Source organism: Sapajus apella, unplaced genomic scaffold (genome assembly GCF_009761245.1).
Source record: "Sapajus apella isolate SASKATOON/1434 unplaced genomic scaffold, GSC_monkey_1.0 scaffold14, whole genome shotgun sequence".
Taxonomy (NCBI): domain Eukaryota; kingdom Metazoa; phylum Chordata; class Mammalia; order Primates; family Cebidae; genus Sapajus; species Sapajus apella.
The window spans coordinates 31236651-31252137 of NW_022436954.1; the positions used below are offsets into that span (position 1 = coordinate 31236651).

The 15487-nt window shown below is 34.9% G+C and overlaps 1 protein-coding gene across 3 annotated transcripts in view; it reads left to right on the forward strand.

The window, feature by feature from the left end:
- LOC116555169 (doublecortin domain-containing protein 1-like) overlaps nt 1-15487 on the forward strand; it is a 122669-nt gene that overhangs the window by 43936 nt on the left and 63246 nt on the right. For all 3 annotated transcript variants that reach the window (XM_032283660.1, XM_032283661.1, XM_032283662.1), the window contains 3 exons: nt 6078-6347; nt 7607-7763; nt 8229-8391. In XM_032283660.1, the coding sequence (XP_032139551.1) occupies nt 6078-6347; nt 7607-7763; nt 8229-8391 (590 nt within the window). The remainder of the gene's footprint in view (nt 1-6077; nt 6348-7606; nt 7764-8228; nt 8392-15487) is intronic.

Below are 15487 nucleotides of genomic sequence, written 5' to 3' on the forward strand. Positions count from 1 at the left end.
TTGGTATCTCAATGTGGTTTTGATTTGCATTTCTCTAATGACCAGTGAGGATAAGCATTTTTGTCATATGTTTGTTGGCCTCCTATATGTCTTCTTTTGAAAAGTGCCTGTTCATGTCCTTCACCCACTTTTGAATGGGTTTGTTTGATTTTTTCTCGTAAATCTGTTTTAATTCTTTGTAGATTCTGGATATTTGCCCTTTGTCAGATGGGTAGATTGCAAAAATTTTTTCCTATTCTGTTGGTTGCCGATTCACTCAAATGATTGTTTCTTTTGCTGTACAGAAGCTCTGGAGTTTAATGAAATCTTATTTGTCTATTTTGGCTTTTGTTGCCAATGCTTTTGGTGTTTTAGTCGTGAAGTCCTTGCCTATGCCTATGTTCTGAATGGTTTTGCCTAGGTTTTCTTCTAGGGTTTTTATGGTGTTAGGTCTTATGTTTAAATCTTTAGTCCATCTGGAGTTAATTTGGGTGTAAGGTGTCAGGAAGGGGTCCAGTTTCTGCTTTCTGCACATGGCTAGCCAGTTTTCACCATACCATTTATTAAACAGAGAATCCTTTCCCCATTGCATGTTTTCATCACGTTTGTCAAAGATCGGATGGTTGTAGATGTGTGGCATTGCCTCTGAGGCATCTGTTCTGTTCCATTGGTCTATATCTCTGTTTTGGTACCAGTACTGTGCTGTTTTGATTACTGTAGCTTTGTAGTATAGTTTGAAGTCAGGTAGCCTGATGCCCCCACCTCTCTTCTTTTTGCTTAATATTGTCTTGGCTCTTCGGGCTCTCTTTTGGTTCCATATGAAGTTTAAGGTGGTTTTTTCCAGTTCTGTGAAGAAGATCAGGCCTGGTTTGGTGGCTCACGCCTATAATCCCTGCACTTTGGGAGGCTGAGGCGGGCAGATCACAAGGTCAAGAGATCGAGACCATCCTGGTCAACATGGTGAAACCCTGTCTCTATTTAAAAATACAAAAATTAGCTGGGCATGGTGGCGCATGCCTGTAGTCCCAGCTATTCGGGAGACTGAGGCAGGAGAATAGCTTGAACCCAGGAGGTGGAGGTTGCGGTGAGCCGAGATCTCACCATTGCACTCCAGCCTGGATAACAAGAGCGAAACTCCGTCTCAAAAAAAAAAAAAAAGAAGATCATTGGTAGCTTAATGGGGATAGCATTGAATCTATAAATTACTTTGGGCAATATGGCCATTTTCACAATATTGATTCTTCCTAACCATGAGAATGGAATGTTTCTCCATCTGTTTGTTTGTCTTCTCTTATTTCGTTGAGCAGTGGCTTGTAGGTCTCCTTGAAGAGGTCCTTTACATTCTTTGTTAGTTGTGTTCCTAGGTATTTTATTCTCTTTGTAGCAATTGTGAATGGGAGTTCACTTTTGATTTGGCTCTTTTTAAGTCTGTTATTGGTGTATAGGAATGCTTGTGATTTCTGCCCATTGATTTTGTATCCTGAGACTTTGCTGAAATTGCTTTTCAGTTTAAGGAGGTTTTGGGCTAAGATGATGGGGTCATCTAAATATACCAACATATTTTTATAGGGATGTAGGAGATACTTTTAGAAATTTATAATGTACCACTTTGAGGACTCTCAGAAATAAATGGGGTGGATTTTGAGGATGTAATAAAGTCCTGTAATATGATGATCAGGTTATCATGCTGGCAGTTGTTTATGTTAAATTCTTCACCCTCAAGATTGCTGTCTTTAGGACTGTCAAGGAATGTGATCCTTCCTTTTGACCCACATCCCTTTGGGGCAACATTGACAATAGACTATTGAGCCAGATGGTCCAGAGACTGGGTCTGCAATCATGGTACTATATTCTTATAGTTGTCTGTGATTAGAAATGAATGACTAATGTTAAAATAATCACAAGAATCAGAGCACTATTTCAGCAGTTGTTACATTGAAACACTTCTGGCAGAAATTTAAATTATATTATGTATTTTAGTGAATACTTTTAAAATCAATCAATATATAGTGTCTCTACTCATCTTAGTATACCAGACAGACAATGCAAGTCCCCTGCCAATTATGTTTTCCTTGTTTGGGAGGCACTGAGAGCCCATACTACCCTACCTCTTGTGTACCTCCAGGGTGTATCCTGCTGTCCTATCTCTAGCTGGGCCACTGATAGGTACTTTCTCATATGCAGGCTTGTCAGTAGCATAAGATTGCCTGGCATAAGAATTCTACCCAACAGGGGTGTCCTATCCTGGGTAGTGATGAAATTAAACTCTTTGAGGAATTTGAATGTAAGTCATATAGTAGACAGAGACTGAAGGAAGCAATTTAGCATAGAAATGAGGAGACACATAGAGAAAGTTAGCAGAAGGCATGAGGAAGAGGAGGAGGTTAGAGGTAAATCAGACAATAATGATGTATGAAGAAGAGGCAGGTCAACACAGAAGGAGATAGGAGGTGCTGAGTCAAAACCCATGGAGTCTACTCAAATTAAGTCACTAGTGTATCCTTAGCCATGAATGGCCTTCCAGCTCTCTTTGTGCCCTGCAGAAGTGGTTTTATTTACTTTTTTAACTTTCTATGTATCTTCATAATAAGCCTTATCACTTGAAGCCTAAGTGTGCCTCTCTGTTTCTTCAAAGCTAAATGAACCTAACACCCTTATTTCCAGCACCAATTTTGTAAACTGACTATGTGGGTTTAATTCTCATGTGGGACAAGTTGGCTTTGCAAGGGTATGTGATCATCCTCTCTAACACCTAACAGCTATGAAACACATGTCAATTGTTATTAAAAAGGTGAGTTTGAGAGTTTGTAAGAACTACTGAGGCCGGGTGCGGTGGCTCACGCCTGTAATTCCAGCACTTTGGGAGGCTGAGGCAGGCGGGTCATGAGGTCAAGAGGTGGAGACCATCATGGCTAGCATAGTGAAACTCTGTCTCTTACTAAAAATACAAAAAAATTAGCTGGATGTGGTGGTACATGCCTGTAGTCCCAGCTACTCGAGAGGCTGAGGCAGGAGAATCGCTTGAACCTGGGAGGCAGAGGTTGCAGTGAGCTGAGATTGCGCCGCTGCACTCTAGCCTGGGTAACAGAGTGAGACGCTGTCTCAAAAAAAAAAAAAATACTGAAAATCTGTCATCAATGTTGTAAAACAAATCAAAGCTGAAGACTATTTATAGTAGATGAATAATATTAACTTTTTTTTTTTTGACATGGAGTCTTGCTCCGCTATGCAGGCTGGAGTGTGCAGTGGTGAGATCTGGGCTCAATGCAACCTCCGCCTCCCAGGTTCAAGTGATTCTCCTGCCTCAGCCTCCAAAGTATCTGTGATTACAGGCATCTGCCACCATGCTGGGCTAATTTTTGTATATTTTGTATGTTCACAAAGCTGATCTCGAACTCCTGACCTCAGGTGATCTGCCTGCCTTGGCCTCCCAAAGTGCTGGGATTATAGGCATTGCCACAGTGCCCAGCAATATTAACTCTTTAATATGAAAAACTAACCCTTCTCCCACTTTTAAATATAAATTACTAGAGAAAACCAGATAATAAATAAATATATAGTTGAGCCATATATTTAAATGTAGTTATTTCTACCATTCACTGGGTAAATCTCCTATCTCCTATAATCTATTGTCCTAACCTGATCAGAATCATGTGGAATTTGGAAGAATTTGCATTCCTGAAATAATGCAAGTGCTGTTACCAGAAGACCAGCAAGATGTGTGTGACAAAAATGATACATAACATATGCATAGCTAGGTAGAAGAGGGCTCTATCAATATAGTTGATAAAATATTACATTCCAGCAAAATCCCTAAAAGAGCATAGAGCAACATGAATAATATTATAAAATACTGTTATAAAACAGTGAAGTCAGAAGGCAATAGGGTTGAGGATATAACATGATTAAAACTTCAGAATATGAAAAAATAAAAACCTTTTGCCTTGTGGTGGTGGAATAATGTATTATTATATTAAACTCATTAGCAAATTTATAAGAATATTTCACAATGGGCCGGGCGCGGTGGCTCAAGCCTGTAATCCCAGCACTTTGGGAGGCCGAGGTGGGTGGATCACGAGGTCAAGAGATCGAGACCATCCTGGTCAACATGGTGAAACCCCGTCTCTACTAAAAATACAAAACATTAGCTGGGTATGGTGGTGCGTGCCTGTAATCCCAGCTACTCAGGAGGCTGAGGCAGAATTGCCTGAACCCAGGAGGCGGAGGTTGCGGTGAGCCGAGATCGCGCCATTGCACTCCAGCCTGGGTAACATGAGTGAAACTCCGTCTCAAAAAAAAAAAAAAAATTTCACAATGAACAAAATACTTCATTAAAAATGACACATTATTCTGCTTTTAAGTAAGGAATTCCATTTAAAAAAATATGGGAATCTTCTCTTCAAGTAACTTTATTGGGAACTGGGAACTATATGAGAGCTGTGATTCTTTCCCTTGGCTGTTTACTCTTCTTCCCTCAGGTTGAAGAGCTTGATGACCATGTGAAGCTCCATTACTGTTACTGCAGAAACACTGCCAGTTTGAAATAACTGCTACCATAAGCCATCACTCACCACTGTTACCAAAATCTGAGTAACTTAGGTGGCCTGAAGGGATGTCCCACCTTTCCCAGAGCTAGAGTTCAAAGACCCTTTCAAGGCTCTGTTTGCCACAGTTTTGAACCTGGTTGGAACTTATGAGTATAGGGAAGGCCACTCCTCTCCCCAGTACTGTACCCAGTCTAGGGGAGACTTGGATAGAAGCATGTGAAAACAACAACAGCAGAATACAACTGTTTGAATTCCGGCATAGTTCTCCTTGGTCTGCTGCATCAACACACACACACACACACACACACATACACACACACACACACCTATTTTCCCTGTGACATGTGACTACCATTCATTTTTTCAAAGGAAATAATTGACCATTTTACTCTTTTGTGAGCATAAAGAGAGTAGGCCAGAAGAAATACTTGTGATTATAATGACATTTGTGGATGTGAAAGATTTGGAGGAGAGGCTGTCTCTGCTGAGCTTTTGACACTGAGCATATGTTAATTTACAATTGGGGGTGTGTTGGGGGGGGTTATATTATGCAATAACTATTGAGGAATGAGCAAATTGGAAAGAAGGAGATTTGCTTTGTGCAAAGATACTTCCAATTACAGTAATACATGGAACCTGACTATCCTCTATGCCTGGTCATCACACAGCTCAATATTTGCAAATATGTTGAAACATATATTATTTTTATCATATCAGTACATTCTATACCTATTCATCTTCCTAACTTGGTGTCTACATAGATTAATATATTATTCCAGGTCATGTGGTCCCCCGTTCACATATCATAGTTCATCCAAATACTACTCTTCCAGGCTAAATACCAGTAGGGTGACCAACTGTCCTAGCTTGCCTGAGACTGAGGGAATTCCTGGAATGTGTGACCATGAATGACCAGGACAGTCCTGAAGAAACCAAGATGAGTTAGTGATGCTAATCTCTGGGATGCTGTGAAGCCTTTACCAACTTTATTCCCACCCATTCTAAAATGGCCTTTAAGAATTCTTTTCATCTTAAAGTTAATACCTACTCAGTTTCAGTTTATTTAACATATATTCTCTATTGAGAGATTGTTTGCAAGTTTCTTTAGAATAGGACCCACATCTTTTTAACAGCAGAGTGTTAATTATTAGGAAATAAAGTGGACCTAAGAATTAAAAAATTTTACTTAAATTGTTTTAAACATTATGCAAGCTTCCTTTTGGTTGAATTAAGTAAAGCAATGAAGCTTAATGGTTATGAATGTGGGTTTTGTTTTAGGATAGGCTTGGGTTCAAATTCCCACCCTGACAGTTATTGATTATGTGACATTGGGCAAATTAATTAACTCACTGAGCCTCAATTTCTTAAATCTGTAAAATGGGAATAAAAATAATACACACTTCCAGGAATATTGTAGGCATTAAACAAAATAATGCCTAAGTGTGTAGTATTTTGTGTAGCACATAGCATACAATTTGTTATTATGTGGTATTTGTTAATAAATGATTACAAATCAATTAATTGTATTCTTCCATGCATTGTTTCTTCCAGAGAGTTTATGTCATCCCAAGAAAAAGTAGTTATTAAAACTACTGATGATTATTTGCAGCCTCAGTTTGGCCCCAACAGACTTGTGCATTCAGCAGCAGTATCAGAAGGGTCAGGACTTGAAGATTGCTCTGCACATCAAACAGCATCAGATCACAGCCATGATGAAATATCAGAACTACATAGCTACAAATCAAACAGTAAAAACAATTCTTGTTTTATATCAGCATCCAAGAGAAACAGACCTGTCACTGCTCCAGTGGGTCAATTGAGGTAATCAAAGCTATTCTCTGTTCTTTTTAACCTACTGTTGAAGTTCTTTCCTTTGAATAGAATTTATAATATTTCAATTGACTATCTCAGACATTAAAATATAACACAGCTCTAGGGTTTTGTTTTGTTTTTGTTTTTTTCTTTGAAAGCACCGGAGTAGAATGTTGTTAATTACACTATGGGAAATATGAGATACACTTCAACCTGAGTAATCAGAAACGCTGAAAAGAATATTTGAAGCCGAATCAGGCTAGGATCATGAAATCTCTTTGCTTACACGATACTTATTTAAAGATAAAAATGCTTTCTTTTGATATTTAACCAATAGTTTGAAACAGAATAGAGTAAAACGAAATTATTATAAATCTGTTTTGTAAATATGTTTTCACATCAAGATTGTTATCATAAACTGTTAACAAAAGAGTTCATAGACAGAAGAAAACATTGGCAAAAACAAAAATAAAGCCAAGAAACTAATATCTCACTATTTTCAGGTGTTTTAATATGTGGATATGTTATGTTTTTAATTTATGTGACATTTTTATTTTAAAATGTTTACTTTGCTTCTGTGTCATTATGAATTAACTTGGTTAGTTAGAGAATTATGAAGAAAATTTGATGTGTTAGTCAGTTTACCACATACTTTTGCTGAGAAAAATCATAAAGATCAAAATTAGTTTTGTCCAACTATGAAACTTAGAAATCTTCACTTTTACTACTTCCAAACAATTTGAAATGAGAGCAATACAATTAACCTTTTAATTGTATAAAATTGAATAAAATTTTAAAATCAAATCTTTTTGAATTTCAAATCATTTTTCAAAATATTAAATAACTTTGATCAACAAGAAAACTTGAGTAGAATCTTAGCCATTTGCTGTTTCATGATGTTAAGACTATATTACTATTTTTTGCTATCAGAACATAACATATATTTAATTTTTAGTTATATATTTTATATATATATATATTTTTAAAGGAGTGTTGTGGTTTATAAGTAAAATGATAAAAAATTGTTTATTCTGATATATATGTTTTATACAAGCAGTTTTGGCAAACACCGTTTTAAATTTTTTTGAATATTTAAATAGTGACAGTGTTACTCTCTAACAACAATCTTATCCTATAAAAAGTTTTGTTGGGAATACTTATATACATAGGAACAATCTTTAATGCTTATATCTGTTTAAAAAAATCCAGGATAAAATTTATTTAAAAGTTTTACATGCGTCAATTTCTTTGTTTTTCTTTTTCTTCAGGGTTGCAGAATTCTCTTCTTTAAAATTTTGGTCAGCCAGGAATTGGCAGAGATTGTCTCAAAGACACAAACTTCAACCAAGAGTGATTAAAGTAACAGCTTACAAAAATGGATCTAGAACAGCCTTTGCCAAAGTTACTGTGCCAACAATCACCTTGGTAACTACTGTTCCAAAGTTTTCTGTGCTATATTTTTTCCCTCCTCTCTTTAAAATATAAAAAATGATAAACTTATTGTTAATATTTGCTTTTTAAGAATCTGAATCTGCAGATTGCTTATATATATGTAGATTCCATAGGCATTTTACTCCTTTTTTTAAACAAATTTAATATATAGTGTATTTAATTAAACAAATACAATGGCATTATATCTTGTAGCATTATTAAAATGACAGATCATTTAAAGATTAAAATTAGTCAATAATTAGATATGCTTCATGCTGTGACTTACCTTTTATTTCTATATTTTCAACTGCTAGAAAATAACTATATTGGTCAAGTGACTAAACTTGGCAAGTGACTCAGTTGGGTTTCTGTTCTGATCATTAGAACGTTTTGTTTTGAAGGAAATGTATTACTTTCTTTGTCATAAATCACTTTGTCTTACTTCTTCCTTTCTTCTAGCTGCTGAAAGAGTGCACAGAAAAGCTGGATCTGAACATGGCTGCAAGACGAGTGTTCTTGGCAGACGGCAAGGAAGCCCTCAAACCTGAAGACATACCCCATGAAGCCGATGTTTATGTTTCAACGGGAGAGCCCTTTTTAGATCCATTCAAAAAAATTAAAGGTAAAAAAGATTTTAAAAAGACCCTACCCCAATACATAGTAAATTGCTTAAGGGGCGCAATTAAAAAATGATTTTCATCCTGTCTTTTTTGCATGGTTTAACAAAACTAATGTTTACGCATTTACAGCTCAGTAAGAGGATAATGTGCTTAATGAAAGAAAAATCCACTGACAGCCACATTTATTGCCCTTCATTAGCATTGGTGCTTAATTTAATATAGATCTGAATAGACATTAGGGAGCCTGCAGGAGGTTAAATGGTGAAAATATAATAAATTAAATCAGAGATTATTGAATTTACTGTTTAATTTCTGTGACACTCAACAGACATAATTCATTAGACTTATTTTCTCAGAAAATAGTTCAAAGTTTCAAGTATCATTTATTCATTTACACTTTTGATCTTTTTTCAGATGGTATCAACATAATTATGAAAATGTGGCCAATAATGAACATATATTTCTTACATACATATGATTCTCCTAGTAACATTTAGCATAATAAATATTCCAGCTTATTTATTTTTTACCTTAAAATATAATCCTACACACATTTTCAGTTAAGGTTTTCCAAAAAGTTCATTGCTTCCAACATTTCAGAAATGTGGATATTTTCTAAAATTAAAAAAAAAAAATAGCATTTTTCTTTCTTCAGTGGAAAGGAATACATTTTAAGAGTGAAATAAAAGCACTACTCTCTAAGAATATTCTCCCAAGCATGTTGTGGCCAGAGTTTGACATCAAGTGCTATGTATGGTAATCGGATTTAAATAACATGAGGAATAAGGACTTTGCCATAAAAATTCTGTATGTCTAACTGCTGTACTTTCCTATGCTTTTTATACTTTAATAGAAGTAATTTTTTTCTGCAACTTCTCTAAAGCTAGTGAATCAAAGGCAAGTCTAGGCAGTAATTGCATAAGTAGAAGAAAAGTAATTCTGGAGTTCATTACAGATGAGGTGATGAAAATATTTCTTCTGTTAATGTTATTGTATAAAATCGTACTAGGATTTCTATCTTTTTAATGATATTTGATCTTCAGGAAATGAGCAATTTCTTGAATTCAATAGAAAATATAAGATAATTTGGTTCTTGTAAAGAAACTTGTTGCTATAATGCTCATTGAAAATTACCTATGTGATCGTGTAGACTTGTATATTTTTCACATTTTGCTTTAAGTTTAAAATACGGCTGGCTGCCTTAATTTTATATTCATGGAATCATTTGCTTATATAAAAACATGAGTCTTAGTTGGCAAATACTATTCTGTGACTTTAAAAATATTCAGATATATATGTAAATATTGCTTCATTAAGATCTTTGATTATTGTTATTACTAAGAAATGCTTGCCTTTCATAATGGTATTGTAGAAGAGATATATAAAAATTATTTATAGCTAAGCTAAGAAGAAAATCTCCTGGACATGTATGCCTAAAATAATAATGTCACACACATGACTGAGCTTGGTGGATGATTTTTAAATGTACTAACTAATTTCCTCCTACTTTTTGTTTTCTTTTTTATCCTTTTCAAAAGCCAAGTCCAGAACAAAAAACTTCTCTGCTTTGTCTGCATATCTTTGGCTGTGTTTCACTGTGACATGCACTGCTGTTCTTTTAGCACCAAAATGTTGGCACACACTCCTGAAAATTTCACACCATCTCTTGCTGGATCAGCAAGCTTAACCCACCAAAATCTGGTGTTGTGCAATGGTTTTTGACTGATAATCAATCTTTATGCTGCTCGACAGTTGTTGCTGGGACACGGAGTAGAGCAGGTGGCAGATGTGCCTTGTCTTTTGAGAAAAGAAATTGTAGGTGAGCTTGGACACAGACTAGCATATCACATGTCCATTAAAAAGAGTTAGGATAAGTATAATGGGGAAAAGCCATTCATTTGAGTTAAGCTTATAGATAAGCTTAAACAACTATATTTGGTTTCTTTCACAATGTTAAGAATATCAATGTAAATATACATACATTTATATATGAAAGGTAATATTTAACTTAACGTGATATATTACATATCACTCACATACTTACATACACTTTTTCAAACCACCCAAATCAGCTTGACGACTACCTTTCTGTCATCTGTTTTATAGATAAATCGATAGCTTTCCAACTAGCCACAAGTGTACCATTAAAATAAAAACATGTATGAATAACTTTGAAAGTGGTAGATAAACTTAAAGAGACATGATCAGAAGTTGGAAAATTGAACATGATAAAGATAAATAGGAAAATCCGTTGGCAGAATTGAGTGTTACTGATACATCTTTCTAAATGAGCATGAATATTCTGTATATAATTGGTAACTGGTCATTATTTTAATTTGCAAGTTTTTATTCATTCAACAAACATTTATTGAGAGTCTATATGTGTGAGATACTAGGCCAGGTCAGAGAAAGAGAAAAGCAGGGGCTCATAGTCTGATTTCTTTTTTTATCATATTTCTTCATCTCCGATTTAAATTCAATTTAATGCAATTCAATCCAAATTTAAATCAATACACAGCTATTTAGTACCTACTATGTGTGCCCCAGGATAGGGATAGAAGTCCTGGCCTTTAAGGAACTTAAACTCAGTAGATAAGTTATAAATCCTTCAAACTGAGAACAGTATTTTACAACATAAATCAAATGGATCTTATTTTATTTCTGGTACTGGAAGACTAAACAAGTCAGTATATATTTTGGCAATTACCTTTCGATACTTCATTGGTTTTACCTTTTCATTGGAAAAGCAATGTAGCTAGAGAAAATTGCCTAGGAACTATTTCCAGATTTACTAAGAGAGAAAAAATCCTACAGAACATCTCTGATATTTTAACTATTTTACTACGCCTTTTGAGCATCACTGTTGACAACCAGTGGCATTGAATCTAATAGAAAGCCAGAGAGCTATTCATCACATACCTTGAAACACAAAGCTTTCATATGGAGGTCAGGCCAAGGTCAAGCCTGACATGAAGCATTCCTTGTTGAAATGCAGTATTAGAATAATTCTTACATTTTAAAGTTGAATACCTAATCAGAAACATTAATTGTATATGGAAAAGATCAGGAAAATATAAATATTTCTTATAAATACTATTGATAATGATGCCTTACTAGGTATTATACTTCTGGCATTTAAAGTTTCTAACATTTGTTAATAATTCATTGAAATTATGAATATGAAGTCAATGAATTGTTTGAAAAGACATATTAAGTGTTCTCATTCATGACCATGTGGTTTAGGTTTTAGTCACAGTTTCCTGAATCTTCTGCTTAATTATGACACAGTGAAAATTCTTGGATCAGATCCATGGGGTTTATAAGAATTCAGCTCCTTTATAACTGCTAGGAGCTGTAATAATGCAAACATAGCATAATAAATGGTTTGGGTCCTGTGATTGCCTTAATATCTTAAATAAGATGAGAGAAAACACTGTTTAGACCTAATTCATTAGGTCCAAGTTCTATCATATGGATCTCTGATTGTCTTTAGAATTTTTTAGTTTTATATTTCCACTCTCTCCAATATGTCCTATTCTATTACTGGGCTTTCAGAATTATCATTTACAGTGATTCATTTCAGTCCTGAGTTTTGTTAACCAGAAGTGAAACTTGATATTATGAATAAAATTTTAAATCTTTTATACCCTGTATTGTGAATATGTAGTCACAGAAAAATATGTGTGAAAGGAGTTCTTGATACTACACCTAATACTAAATTTAAGCCTAGAGATTTTCTACTAACTGCCATGTGATCTACAAAATGAAATAATTTGCTGTGACAGCTTGTGATTGACAAGGATATGTGTGAGCACATTTAAAATAGGCTATCTTTTCACATAGAAGTGTCAGTGAAATGATGGATTCTCATCATTTTAATTATTGATGATTTGGAAATACTTCAATTCCATGACATACAAGACACATTCTAAATAGCAGCATAACACTTTTTCTCATATCTACATCAATAATGAAATGTTCTGTCATATTTTGTTTTTCAAAAAACAAAGACATTAGTTTAATGAACCTGGATTCATGCATTATATTCTCTTCCATTATATGTCTACTGAATTTGTTGATTTTTAAATTGTTTTGTTAAAAGCACAAGTTTAAGTAAGTGACCCACTACTCACATCACATCATATCTTAATATTTCTGCTGCTAGATCTCAAGACAGATGCTATAGTGCTACCTACACCAATGGCTGCTTTAGTCTTGCCACAGCTGATACCAGCCTGTGTGATGCTCATCTGTAGGGCAACCACTACTTAATTCATCAGTTACAGTTGTGAGGACTGGCTTTCCCAAATTCCCTTTTATCTTTTAGTTTGAAGAGTGTATTTATTAGGTGAGATCAATTGTACATTTTAACTTTCACTTCTCTGTATATATTCAATTCAAAAGGAGGAAGATGGCAGTAAATGGAGAAAAATATTACCATTTTCTTCTGAGATAGCATATGATTCTTATATTTCTGTAAGTGAGGGCAAAACTATTGGAAAATATTTTGTGTATTTTCTATTCCAAAGTATTAAATCTGTAAATAGGAGAATAGAGTATCCTTACTTATAAAATGGATGTGGATTTGAAGACAATTATAAGAGATGGACCAAAAAAGTGTTCTTACCCAGTAGGAAAATCTATAGCTTGCATATGGCTGGCAGCATCTCCTTATATTGGCAGATATCAAATCATTAAAAGAACACCTAAATTATTGACATAATCATGAAATGTTGAATTATATTCATATACAGAGACTACATTTGTTTACTGCAGACACTTGCAAAGCTATACAGTCCTGTTAACCTGAATGCTTTATGCACACAGTTATATGCTTTAAATGTATTACGTTTACTCTTCACAACCCCTGAGTTAATGCTGCATGTCCATAATCTCATCTTTCATTCCAAAATCCAAGACTATAAAAGACCAAATAGTTTTTTCATAACTCATTTGGTAGCAAAGCCTTACTTAGTGTAACTAGTCAATCATATTGTTGAAAATAATTAGTGTGTTTGATTGTGGGCTGCTATTCTTGACCTGTATCATATACATAATATTTGATGTATGGATGATTATGATATAAGCACCATATTAACATTTTGATGTATTAAAATACCTAGATATAAAACCATACGTGACCTTAAGGGTTTGGATAATGACTTTCTGTCACAACTGCAAAGAATTCTGATACTCATTTTCACTAGGATATTAACTGACAAGGGTTATTTCTGTTGTCCTTATCACCTCAAGTTGGGTAGATAGATGACAGTGGACAGAAGAATAAGTCACTGACTAGAGTTGAGACAGTGTGTGGCAGGTAATAAAAACTATGGTTCCTTGTCTAAGGAAGACCATTTATTTATCCAGTTATCCATTCAACAAAATTTACTGAGACCCTACAATGTGCCAGGGACTGCTCCAGTCCTAAGGATGTAGTGTGAACAAGATGGAGATTTCATGAAGCTGAGGTTCTAATGAGGTGGAAAAAGAAGTAGACAATAAATGTGGAAACAACTAAATGAGGCATTTATTGACAGTGTAAGTGTTATAAAGGCAATAAAAGGGGTGGCATAATAACAAATAATGTCATGGAGACAAAAGGAAGGGGGAATTTTGAAAATAAAACACCTGTTTTAATTTTCATTTACAAAATTGAAAGTGAAAGTTACCTTTAAATCAAATCTCTTAGTTGTCTGCCTACTGTACTTGTTACTTTACCTGCAAATTCATTTATATATTCTATAGTTGTTCTTTCAGAGTGGTTTTTTTCAAACTTTCACTTTTGAAGGGTTTAGACATCTGTTAGGAGAGTTTTGAGAAATGCATTATTGTTTATTTTAATGGACAATAGACTTGAAGTCAGATAACGTTGCAAGATTCTACTCCCTGTGTATGGTCTTAGACAAACTGGTCTGTACTTCAATGTCCTTATCTGTAATAGAGGGGAAATAATACTTGAAATGACTATTGGATATTTCTAATAAAGATAAGTTATTTGAAAATTAAGTGCCTATAACCCCCTAGTCTAAACCAAAAACTGAGAATACCATCTTATAAACATAACTAAGACTTCAAGTCTATTAGTCAGAAGCCTGTGACCACTTTTACCTTCCTAGAATAGCTGGCTAGTTCAGGAAAATAACAACAACAAAACTTGTTTCTACTTTCTTCATCACTGCCAGGAAAGCAAACTAGAGTGTGAACCTGGACCGGTCACTTAATCTCGCTAAGCCTGAGTTTCCTTTTCATAAATTGAGCATAATAGTTTATAACTCAGCTGGGTGCCATGGCTCATGCCTGTAATCCCAGCACTTTGGGAGCCAGTGTGAGTGAATCACGAGGTCAAAAGATCGAGACCATCCTGGCCAACATGGTGAAACCCTGTCTCTACTAAAAATACAAAAATTAGCTGGGCTTGGTGGTACATGCCTGTAGTCCCAGCTTCTAAGGAGGCTGAGGCAGGAGAATCGCTTGAACCCAGAGGGCAGCGGTTGCAGTGAGCTGAGCTCATGCTACTGTACTACAGCCTGGTAACAGAGGGAGACTCCATCTAAAAAAAAAAAAGTTTACACCTCACAGATGAATTATGAGAAGTAAATAAGATGATATAAAAACCTGGCATAGGATAGTTACCTAAAATATTATTTTTCTACCTGCCCTCGTTTATTTTCCTTCTTTCACTCCATCCTTTCAAGGTACGTTTTTACAAACTTTTCATACCAGTTGTCACAAGTATTTGATTTTACTAACAAAGGTATTTGCTAAGTTTGCATTTTGAAATAAATACAACCAAATTAAAATACCTGCCAAGCAGTTATGTATTCCCATCCCAGTATGATATGAGAATCTGAGTTGAAAGCTTTGAACTCTCAATATCTAGGGTATAGGTCAAAATCAAGGCCTTTTGTAAAAGGAGCCCCAAGTGGCCTTACTCTACTCTGTTCCAAAAGTTGTGTTTTAAAATGTGTTCATGACCCAGGGCTAGCCTTAGCTTTAAGCTGCCATAATTTGTTTTTAAAAAGTTCATAGAAAAGTTCAGGGAAAGGGTGACAGCATTTTGATTGGCACAATGGATGGGATGTTTGTAATTTTAAT